Below are 12414 nucleotides of genomic sequence, written 5' to 3' on the forward strand. Positions count from 1 at the left end.
CACAGTGTCCCTAGTCAAACAAAGAAAACTTCAATTATTCACAGTTTTGTAGGCAGAAAAAAAAAGGTCATGGCAATTTTTTACTGCTTAGATATCATGTCACAAACCAGAGCTACTGCAGTACATTTTTTTTTTTCATGGCATTCGTTCAAAAAATATTTCTCTACCTTCTGAAATCTATGCAAATGCATTGACATGAATACAACTTGACATAGATTAACTTCTGCTGATTCACCAGGGCCAGGATTTCCCCCTCAACAAAGAATTAAACAAACTCTGTGAGTGGGAAAGAATTATCTACAGGGAGCAATGTACTAGCACTGCAAATATCGGGAAAAATTTCGTGAAGTGAGATTGATCAGACTACCTCAAGGAAAAAGATGGAAAACTTTTTTTTTTTTTAACATCTACATGGAACATACACATAAAGCATTCCTATATGTACTGAAGTGCAGGTAATAGTCCACTGAAAGTGGCTAAAAATGAGAGTTTAGTGGCATATTTTCACAGGTCAGTTTTCTTAAAATGATTAGTAGAATCAGTACTGCTGTAATGAACAGTTTGTCTAAAATCTTCCTTTAAAATTTTCTTGTGCATTTTGACTTGTCACTGATGGGCATAATGTATTTATTATCTTCTCAGTTTAAGGTTTGTCAAAGTAATATAACCCATTGCCTTCTCTTCATTAAATGTTAGTTTTCCAGAGCAATGTTTTTTTTTAACTGCAGTCTCAGAAATATATACAAAGAATGGGAAAAAAATAAAGATGACAGAAATATAACTCATAATTATTATAGAAGTTGTAATGGTCACCTCTAGTAAAACATATGGTGAATGGAAGTCCCTATACGAAACAATTTTCAGTTAAATAAAACATGATTTAAATCAGTCATACTTACCATAAGAAGTCTATCTCCAACCTGCAACCTCCCATCTTTTTGCGCAGCTCCTCCATCAATAATCTTGGTGACATAAATGCTGTTGTCCCCAGGGATGTGTTGGTTTCCCACCCCTCCTGCAATACTGAATCCCAGACCTGGAGAAGATAAGGAAAACAAAACATTAGCAATACAACAGAAAACACTGAATAGGGGTGCAAGACTAGCATGTATTTAAACCACGGTACAATTACAGTATTTTTTTATAGAAATACAAATAACATGAGATATTTTTAGGGTCCTGGAACATCAAGGACAGAAACAAATTAAGGAAATTCTTTGTCATGTTCAATTATAGGAATATAGACACAAAAAGAACTGAACCACTGATGATTCTATACCCACGGCCTGTCCTCGCCAGGGACAAGGCCTCGCCAGGCCTTCTTCTACATCAGGAAGTTACAGCACAACTTGCCATGACTAGTAATAAAACTCTGAAGCTTGGAGTTTATTTTGTTAAATATTGATATAAAATACATCACAGCCTATCAGAACAAAATTAAAAGTATTCTTATTGTCCACAAAATTTTAAAAAAACTTGGAGAGGTGTACTGCAGATTTTGCAAGTTTCTATTGTACCGCAGTGAAGGGTCTCTGAAAGTGAAAGATAAATGATGTAGATATTTGTATTTAAATCTGCTTTGCCTATTTTTTTCAGACACAAACATATTTGGTTATGGATACATAAAAAAAAAAAGCAATAGTCTTTTGTACATATATAACTTCTGTTCAGTGAGCTGTGAAATTCCCAGACAAGCACCCGATGAGCCAAACTTTGGAACAATGTCAATAACACATGCCGACAGGATTCAGGAAAAGGAAGGGAAAATAATGCCGGGAGAAGAAAAAAAAAGGCGGTTTTGCCTTCTTCCTACTTTTCCTATCCTCTGACACATCACATAAACCAACAAATCATTGTTTTCATTTATAATAATACTTTTATCTCCCAATCAGAAAAAAAGACAGAAACTGCTGTGCTTTATTTCCATAAAAATCTACTTCATACAGCTAATTTTTCAGAGATCATATATCTATTGGCAGCTTACAGCTGAACAAATAAGCTGTTACTGACAATAACCTTCTTAGATTGTTTCTTCAACCAGGCATTTCTCTCTTAGCTATACAGAAAAATAGTTACAGGTATTTAGAGAATAATCCCTAGCTTTATCTATGAAATCTATGCTGTTCAGTCATTGTTAAAACAAATATGTTAGTAATAGCTTCAGCCTGAGCAGTAAAAGGCAATAGTAAAAATTGATTTGCCTGGAATTTGGCATTTTATTGCAAACTCACCAGTCTGACGGCTTGTGCAATAAAATTTAAGGGAGGGTATATTTAATATACATAGGCTTTTTTTTTTTAGCAGCTGTATGAGTACTTAGATACATTTTTTTGAGTGAATTAAATATTTTTTTTCTCATATTATTTTCATTTGATCATTATTTTACCTTAAAAAAAGATGTGAAGTCATATAACAACAGACTACTTAATAGCTAGTGCCAAAAGAGTAAATTACAAAAAGAAACTTAATAAAATAAGATTACTATTAACAATATATATGAAGTTAATTCAGAAGTAAAGGATAATTAAAACAAAGTTTTATTTAATTTCCAGATAAAACTGGTGCTCACTGTTACTATTTATGCTCTACTTCCAGGATAAATACAAGGATAAAAGGATGATTATTTCTTCAGCATAGAAGAATTTGTTCATTACCCTAGGAGCACTAACAAAGAAGCAAAAAGATACTCTAAGTAAACATCAAGAAGGAAGCTTTTCCCTAAAACATCAGTTCTGGACAAGGAACAATGACAGAAAAATGTTCCTTGGTGACACAATTATAATCCTTTTGACCCAAAAAACATCTACATATGCTTCTGCCAGTAAAGTGAAGATCTGAGAGTGCTCCAGAATGATGATGAGAGCAAACGAGTGGGCTAGACTGCAACTGGAGAGCTTTCTTCAGCTCCACCGCTCACCCAGGGCACAACCTTGGGAAGACGGGGTTATGGTACGCTTCGATCCTCTTCTCTCCCCTTTATTAACACTGTATGATTGTAAAGGGCAAGGTAACTTCTGGTCATATAGCTGTTCTGCATTTTGCACAAAGGGGTTCCTAATTCAGCCTGGCCCTGCTGCAATATAAACAAATAGCAGCAAAGATAATCCCTTCAATTTTCTGCAGTGCTGAGCGGGGTGCTGGAGTTTGCTGTTTCTTTGCATGGTTTTATCACAACTGATGTATGAAATCACAGAAAAAGAGCACTAAAACATGCTACTCCCATTACAAAAGTGAAGTTCACAATGATGAAAGGAGTAACTTTTTCTGCTTCTCTATTATATATGAAATGTAGCTGTGTTGCAATGCATGGGGGTACATTGTGTTTGTATGCAGGATCTGCCTTTGGGAACCAAAAAATCAGCAATAAGCATAAAAAGGTGTAAAAAAGCAGAGCAAGATGGGGCAATATTGCAGGGAGAAAATGGAGAGTGGGTAGGAGAGACAACTGAGGAAAAGAGAAATTTTCCATAGCTTTCCTATTGATAATGATTTAGTTCCACTGCCTAATCATACTTGTCTTCTTTAAAAGATTTCTTCTTGGGAAGAATGGGGAATGAAACAATGGCCTATTTAATTTTACTTAAATGACTTTTGTTAATTGCTAGGGCACTAGGAAAGTATACTACAATAAAACTTTGCAATAGGATTCATATAGCCAAATGACATCAGACAACTATGCTAATCATTCCTGCTACCTTTATAATCAATGAAAATTCATTAAGGGCTTTTAAATTATGATTCATCTCATCTCAAAGAGACATCTGAAAGAGATGAGATGAATCACATTCTTGGTTTCTGAAAGGCTGGGGGCTGGATGTGGGAAGAGGTGGGTGGGAAGATTAGTTCTATAAAAGTTCACAACTAGAGTTAAGAGTCCCACCCCCATTTAGACTGAAGGTTTCTGTTTTGTTTTAAAACCTCGGAAAGGTTTGTGTATCCATGCTTGCATCCCTCCTGTCACTAGTTTCATATCAGATTTTTACTCTATTTTAAAAATAGAGAATAATTAAAATATTTGGGAACATAGTGAGGAAGATATGTTTTCTAAACTTGGTCACTTACATTGCTCCATTGAGTTGAAAAAAAAAAACAAAACCAAAATAAATTAGTATATTTAATTGAATAACCTTTCTCTTATTGACTCCTGTGGCTAGGGAGGCCTTGCCATCAGAACATAGAAGACCAGGAGTCACTTTGAGGAATGCTCCTCATGAGCATTTCTGGCATTGCTCATGCGCAATCTGCTTCACAGCAACACCGCAGCTTGGACAGAGTGTCCAATTTTGTCACACCAGGGATTAGATGGAGGCTAGATTTAGAATGAATATAAGGAATCATTTTTTTTATGATGAGGGTGATGAGACACTGGAAGAGGTTGCCCAGAGAAGTTGTGGATGCTCCACCATTGTAAGTGTTTAAGGTCAGGCTGGACAGGGCTTTGAGCAACCTGATCTAATGAAAGACAGGGTTGGACTAGATGACCTTTAAAGGTCCCTTCCAACCCAAACCATTCTATGATTCTATGGTTCTGTGAAGAAGAGACAACTACAAGAAGGAAAAGGAAAGAGCACTGTGTTTAATATTGGTGTTCATTCAAGTCACGCTCAGCTTAATTCAAAACCACTGAAAAGAACAGGCACATGTAAGATTGGGTCACTGTGTAAACTAAAGAAGATTGATCAAACTCTATTTCCTTCCATTTCCACTGGATAGGTATTTGTAATATTCATCTGCCTTCCACAAACACAGGAGCTAGGCATGTGGATAATAACATGTATACTGGTGGAATGAGACAGGAGACATTACTGTTACCAGAAAGAAGAAAGAGGCATGGGAAAGAGCTATTCCATCAAAATTAGAAACTGCTGATATTATCAATGATCAAGGATATTTATTCATATCTTTTCCCTGGATTATCACTAAACAAACCATTAAATATTTGAAAGGATAATGAAGCCATAAAGAAAAAACAGTTCCAGCCAAAACAATTCAAACCCCTCCCAAGTCTCAATCAGAGCTATTTCAGGAAAAGGCAATTGGTGTCTAATTACATCTATTTTGCATTATTTGCTGCACCAGATATACATTTTAAACGCATCACTATATTAGTAAAAATATATGTTCTAACTACTAAAACATATGTTCTAACTACTTTTCTGGTCAAAAGTAGGCATGAAGGCTCCCCCTATGATTAGTCCAGCAACAGGTGCCTCTATGTGGTAACAAAACCACTGGTTAAGACGCAGAAGACAAATCACACTGTGGGCATATCACTTTCCAGTAATGAGGGAGGGAGCATAAAACATCAACTGCAGCTAGATAATGTCAGCTTTCTAATAATTGAAGTTAAATGAAACTCTCACTCATAACCCAAATGAGATGTTGCATTTTGCTGCTATACTACAGAGAAAACCAAGTTTATTTTAAGCCAGCAAACAGAATAAGGATTTTAGAGAATAAATCCAACGAGTTTCACAATCCTAGCTGGTAACCTCCAAATAATGGGGAAGCCAAAGAAAGTAGAATGTAAGCCATAGCCTTTAAATGTAACTGAGAAGTGTGTGATTTGCAGGTAGTTAACCAAAACAGTGTGTTCTAGAGACATAAAATGCATAATTCCTAATTCCCGGATTCCTGGCTTTACCACAACATGCATTGTCACTGCCAAAGCGACCTGCTGAACAGAGTAACCTGGTGAAACCAGAAAATGCATAGGAGCTGTAACAGAACTATTAGGCTGGAAACAAATGAGATATGAATGGAAATGTGCATGTAAGCACTAGAAGGACCAGAAGTTAGAGAAATTATGGGTATTGACAATACAGAACACTTCCAGCAATAAAACTAAAAATGAGTTGTTTCTGGTAAGCCTGGACAAAATGTCTGGACTCTGTTAAGGCCACAGCACAGGTGTCTTGTCAGCAGAGGACCCTGTGCCGTAACAGTGGGATGTTGGCAGCAAGATTACGGCATGTGACACATGCCATTCTCTTTCCTGTAAGCCCAAACAGAAAGCAGATCCGTGTGTACTAAATGAAGAAAATCAGGCAATGAGCAGCTGCCTCGTCTAAGACGTATAGACTGAAGAAAGAAATATTCAGTGCAAAGGACCACCCCAGAACAACAGTGGACTCCTAGAGGGCATAAATCATCTGTCCAAAAATTAGTCCATGGTTGCCAATCAAGAAAATGCCAAGAGATGTGGTAAGTGTTTGATGTCCCATGTCCTTTGTGTCACACACGAGTGAGCCAGACCACCTCAGCACATGCACCCCGGAGTTTGTGAGGATGTGGGTGAAATGAAGAGTGAATGAAATATATGAATGACCGCAACTGGGTAACTTATTTGGAGAGTTCATGAATAATTATCACTCTCCCTTCCTGTATGACCTCTCATTGCTTTTTGCCATGATCATTTTCTACAGGTGTGGGAAAAAAACAATCTGCTCCAGAACACTGTATGAACTCAGATTTTATGAAACTGTTTCAGGCAGCAAAACACTGTTACTTGTGCAACAACTGGTCCCACTGAGGACCTTCCCTGGCACTGAGCCTGGCTGTTCTGTGGGACACAACACATTGATCGTGCTCCTGTGAGCAACCAGACAAGGCAATGAGGAACCCAAACTGAGGTAGCTCCCTTTCCACAGACCAGCCACTTCTACCACACTCAGTTACAAAAAAAATCTAGCTCAGTGTTGGTTTATTGTTGAAATTACCTAAGGGTACAGAGACAATATTTATATAGCCTCTGTTTTCCTCTGCAAGGGAGAACAGATTCATACTGATGGACATACCATTGAAATCATCACACCTGGAGCAATGACATCCAGTCCAGGCTTCTGATTAATCAAATTCCACTTAGAAGGAGGAAAGGAACATGAGTAATACAAAATGCTTTAACCAATGTAATTTGAGTGACTTGTTTTGACATGTATCGCAGTTATACCCAGTGCTATATGAATAAACAAACTGAAACAAGGTTCAGTATAAAGAGAGGAGCAGCAGGGAATATCTCCCCCAGCCCTTTTGCTTAAGCCTCAAGTTGCCAATTTTTGTTTTCCTGAAGGAGAGATATAGCACATATTTAAAGGTAGCACCCCACAATTGTGGAAGTTTAATACACTTGTTATAGCTGTGACTTATGACTAGGATTCGTTATTGACAGCAGACTCTTTACTATCTGGTACACATAAAAATGAAACACATTACAAAACAAAAATTAAAATATGTTTCACAATAATTATACAATGCTACAAGGACGGACTGATCTTCCTCTACAGAGTTGTCTCCTTCTGGTTTTATTTGTCATCCCATTAATCAATTCCTGAGAAACTATTAATCCTAAACACAGGAAATATCACTTTATCTACCTCCTTCATGTTGTAGGGGTAGATTCAAATATCAATTCACTTGAGTGAGTTCTTATAACAATTCCTATTCCTGACTCATGTGACAACTTATACCAGAAGGACCTACAGGAATAAAATTTTACTACATTTTGTTCTGTGGATTAAAAAGTCTATCTAAAGTACTTCATAAAACTTTAACTAATATTCACAACATACTTAAAAGCTGCCTGCCTTCATTGCCATTGTTAACTCCTGTTTCAGACCCTGCTCCCAGATCACTTCAGAGGGCTCCTTTTGTAACCAGCAATCTGATAAGAGCCTTGACTGGGAAAAAGGCCGAAGACCCAACAAATCTAACATCTTATCCAGTGATTCTTTCTAATGGCCTTGGGTTAAAGACTTCAAGCATCTTCCTCATTGTTTCGACTTTTCTTTGCAGAAATATCTAGTGTTTTTGGTTATTTCTCAGCTGATGTCAGACAGCTGCCACCAGGTAAGAAGATGTACACTGCCACCAGGTAAGAAGAATATTCTCTGAAACCACCTTACACATGAAGAAAATTACTGTCTCCTTTGCACTGTGTGTCATTATATACTCACGCCTTCAGCTATTTATCCAGCAGTTGTTACACAGTTCCTTTGTTCTTGCCCACAGCCATTTTTATAGTTATTATTTTAATTAATCCCTACATTCTGGCATCCAGTGCATCACCTTTCTGTACTACTGAACCAACAGATGCCAGATTCCAGTACAGCCTCTACTGGGGATCAAACTGGAGAGCACACGCAACACTTCCACAGAGTATGGCCAGCACACTCATGAGAGGAGCTCCTGACAGGAAACTGTTTGGCAGTTGTGATTATACAGCAGGCACAGAAAATCTTTTCCTTGCAAATGAGCACTGACTGCACCACTGACACGGCTCTCTGAGGGAGTGGACCCTTCCATAACCTCAGCAGAGAGAGGGCTTAGGACTTTTCCACATGGAGGCAGATTTTGGTCAGTTTTTAGGAGAAAATAAACAGTAAAATTTTCTGTCTTTCGTCTGCACAAACTTTAAACACTGCAAATTAAAATTTTAAAAATACATTTTAATAAAAGAGTTCTAATTTTAACTTCTTAGTTCATTAAAAAGAAAAAAGTTAAATCAAATTTAAAACATTATAGTAACACAATCTTGCTGCGCAGCCTAGTGCAGGAATCTCCAGAGGTCTGTTCTCAGTGCCTGCTTGATGAGCGAGAGAGCACAGAGATGATGATCTCACAGAGATTAAAATGTCTTCAATACGCTGGTGCATATGTACATTCATACTACCCCAAACAGCTCTCTGAAGAACTAAAGTCTGGAAGAATGGCAGCCAGCTAAAGCTCGAAGGAGGAGAGACGGCAGTAGTAGCTGCTGGCTGGTGATCCAGGAGGCAGGGATGGCAGGCTGATTTCTGTACCCTTGATTGAATCACAGAACGTTTCTTGAACACCCCCATGGTCGGTGACTCCACCACCTTCCTGGGGATTGAGAATACCTAAGCAGATTCACAGTCTCCATTTCAAATTTTACAAACTGCTATCCATACCACCAGGAAGCATATGTAATTTTAAAATTCGGCTACTATTTTACCGACAGCTCCTTATACCTGTTCCAAACCAGGTGTGTGGTGGGATCTCCTAGAAAGCTCCCTGCCTAACATTGCTTTCTCTGAGGTTGATCTTCTGCTGGAGATAGGGGAATGCAACGTGGTACATCTTTTCTTTGGACACAAGTAGTTCATCAGCACCATCTGAGACCCAGAAAAGTCAGAAACACAGAAAAGTCCACAATATGGAAAAAGTCTTCTGGATATTTCAGGAGGTTATTTTTTTTTTTGCTGAGTTACTCTGCTCTGGCCTCAGCAGCAAATTTAAACATCTACAGTTCTTTTCCAACCACTTTTTCTTTCTTTTGGGCATCAAAATCAAACATTGCAGTCGAATCTACAGGGTCACAACAAGAACAAAAGGAATCTGTTCTCAGGACAAAGGATTACACTCCTCGGCTTAAAACAATTGTTTACATTTCCACCCAGAGAGGAGGATGGGAAAGGGAGATTATGCTGCAAATGTTAACATACCTGCAAGGCAGAGAGTGCTTGTTTAAAAACAATCCCACTGTAGGTACAGTAGATAAAGCACTGCTTTTACATTATCATAACAGTAACGCTAATCTTTCTGTAATCTTGAATAAAACCTTGAAAGCACAGCTTGTTAAATTACACTGCTATTTGTAGAAATTTGTAAAAGAATCTAACACGCAAATGAAAACAATCTTTTCTTTTCCATTCAGTTTTGCAGCTAAACGTTTTTCCCATTATGATTTTTTGCTTGCATATCTTTATCCCTAAAGATACATTATTTTCAGATGTAGTTTAAAAGAAAGAAAACAGTAAGCTAGGAAAATACACTTAGAGCCTCATTAGAAGTTGTGTTTATTTCATATTATTACATTTATTCAAATTAATTAGGAATAAATTTCTGAGACAGCACAGACAATGAGCAGTGGCCTAATTGCACAACAGGAATTCTCAAGAATACTTTAAAATTTGTCTTGAAAAGAGAAGGCAGTATTCCTGATTATTCACAATAAGTTCATTTTTAAAGCACTAACGAGGATTCAAGTTCACTGAAAGGCATATTAAATCATACTGTCACAACTTTATTAGCATAAGTGCAAGAAAGAAAATTGTTTCATTTTTGACATATACTGCCACTCCAAGAATTATAGCAAGTAGTTCAACTCTTTTAGAAAAAGCTGCATGATATACCGAGTCTAAACATTTCATGTTAAAACCAGTCAAATTATGTATTTAAAAAAGTGAAGATTAGTGATGTAAAGCAGATAAATCCAAGATGTGCCACTTAGGGACAGTATTAACTGCTTACAATTTGATTTTTTGAAATGTCTTTTTTCACATATCCATGCCAGGTTTGCATATGCCTACACTAAAGCTGCGCGTAAAATCATAGATCATAGAATCATAGAATGGTTTGGGTTGGAAGGGACCTTCAAAGGTCATCTAGACCAAACCCCCGGCAAGAAGCAGGGACATCTTCGACTAGATCAGGCATGCACGCTGACTTCCTGTTCACACAGGAAATTTTTGCACATTTTTGCTGTACCCACAAGGACAAAGTCTTCAGATCCAGAGTCACTAAAAATCAGAATTTTTGATGAGGGTAGACATCATCTGTCTGGCTGCCTGTGTGATAGGGTCATTTACATCTTGCAGGGAATAATGTTAAACACAGCACAAGTGACTGTATGGCTGAATGTGATATGAATGGACTGTTAAAAGCTACCCTTTTTTCTCACTCTTTTTTTTTCCTGAATTAGTAGGATTTTTCTTAGCAAGAGGTTTTTGGTGGTTTTTCTTTTTTTTTTTTTTATCTCATCCTCACCCCTGCCTTTTCATTCACTTGGGCAAAAATCAACTGGAATGTGCATGACTACAGATGAAGACATCATCTCTGGAACTGTTCAAGGCCAGGTTGGATGGGGCTTTGAGCCACTTAATCCAGTGAAAGATGCCCCCAAGGGCAGTTGGACTCAATCATCTTTAACAGTCCCTTCCAACCCAAACCATTCCATGAGTCCATCATTCTAAGCACCCAGTTGTCCTAATTAGCAGCAAAAAGCCAAGTTGGGCGTTGCAGGGTGCATTTTTAAGATTGTCATATGCTGATCTAAAGCCTCACTGCTGCCAAAAGAGATAACTGCTCTCCTCCATGCCTTCAGCCACGCTTTCCCACTGTCTGCCTTGTATCAGCCATGACAATTTTCTAGCCAAATGGATTGGCAAGCTGAAAATGGCACAAAAACTAAAATAAATTAGTTTCAAACACAGACCAGCTGCATATTCACCAGAATCTACAGAGATGGCAGCAATAAGAGTAGGCAGTTGAGAATAGGGTTGGGTCCATGCATCCCCCATTCCTGGTAGCACAGTTTTCTGTTATTACCACTATTCAGCAAACTCAGCTTGGGGGATGTGGTAAGAGGGAAAGACGCAGGGACAGGAGCAAGTGGTTGGAGTGAGTAGGACAGCAATGTCTATTTAGACTAACAACGCACCTGAAAAAAAATTCAGTACAAATATTCCTTTAGAGCCTGAGTCCTTCTGGGAGGAAAGGGAGCAATAAAACTGCTCTCCTAAGCTTAAGAGAGAGAAAGAGAAGTCAGCAATCATAGGTTTGAAATACTCCTGAGAGCTAAGACAAATCTGATATTGCTACCGGAGAAGAAAACAGTGTAATAATAATGCTTATTCAATATTTCTCAAATTTTTGCTCTGGCAGATACACTGGTACTATGAACCTTTCCTGATTAGGGAATTAAATATCAAACCTTTAACTCACCCTTTCAAGACAAGCTCTGGGCTTAACAAAGTTGGATGTAACAAACTTTGGCTGCCTTGTGAGACTGTTTAATTCAGAGAGTAGTTATGCACAAAGGTTGAAAGCAGTGAGAAACTAAATTATCCCTAATGTCCCATTTTTTTCCCGTAACACAATTTTTAAAGGTAATTAGCCTCATTACTGTAAATATGCTCTTGTAGCTGTATTTACTTTAACTGCATCCCCTGTTAAAAATGCCACTTTACCTTAATATGTAACTAATAATCAACTCTCTAAGGTTTTCATTTTGAGAAGTATCTGGAAATGGGATCAACATGGGAGAGCTTGATCTCACTGGTGTAAAACTGAGAGAAGTACCCTTTCCCTGACTGTCTCCTCTCTTCATCAGACAATTCAGACAAAATCTTGAATGTTTTTCTCCCTTTCACCCACTGCTCATGCTCTTAAATTTCACTTGATTATTTACTTTTTGGTGCATCCCATATAAATTCAGACATGTATCTTTTGGAAAAAGAAAGAAAAATAACATGGCATGGCTCCTCTGCAGTGCTGAGAGACAAGCAGGTAGTTGCAGCAACCTGAAATGACTGCACTGAGAAGATCCAAAGAATCTGCTATTATTTTTATATTCTCTATTAACTCAGGTTCAAATGCTGAAATATGGTTCACTTT

At 37.8% G+C, this 12414-nt stretch overlaps 1 protein-coding gene across 8 annotated transcripts in view; it reads right to left on the reverse strand.

Moving 5' to 3' along the window:
* Window positions 1–12414, reverse strand: part of DLG2 (discs large MAGUK scaffold protein 2) — a 1053001-nt gene that overhangs the window by 303349 nt on the left and 737238 nt on the right. For all 8 annotated transcript variants that reach the window (XM_086739684.1, XM_086739682.1, XM_086739677.1 and 5 more), the window contains one exon: window positions 900–1036. In XM_086739684.1, coding sequence (XP_086595810.1) covers window positions 900–1036 — 137 coding nt within the window. The remainder of the gene's footprint in view (window positions 1–899; window positions 1037–12414) is intronic.

This window comes from Chlamydotis macqueenii, chromosome 1 (genome assembly GCF_036417535.1).
Source record: "Chlamydotis macqueenii isolate bChlMac1 chromosome 1, bChlMac1.mat, whole genome shotgun sequence".
NCBI lineage: Eukaryota > Metazoa > Chordata > Aves > Otidiformes > Otididae > Chlamydotis > Chlamydotis macqueenii.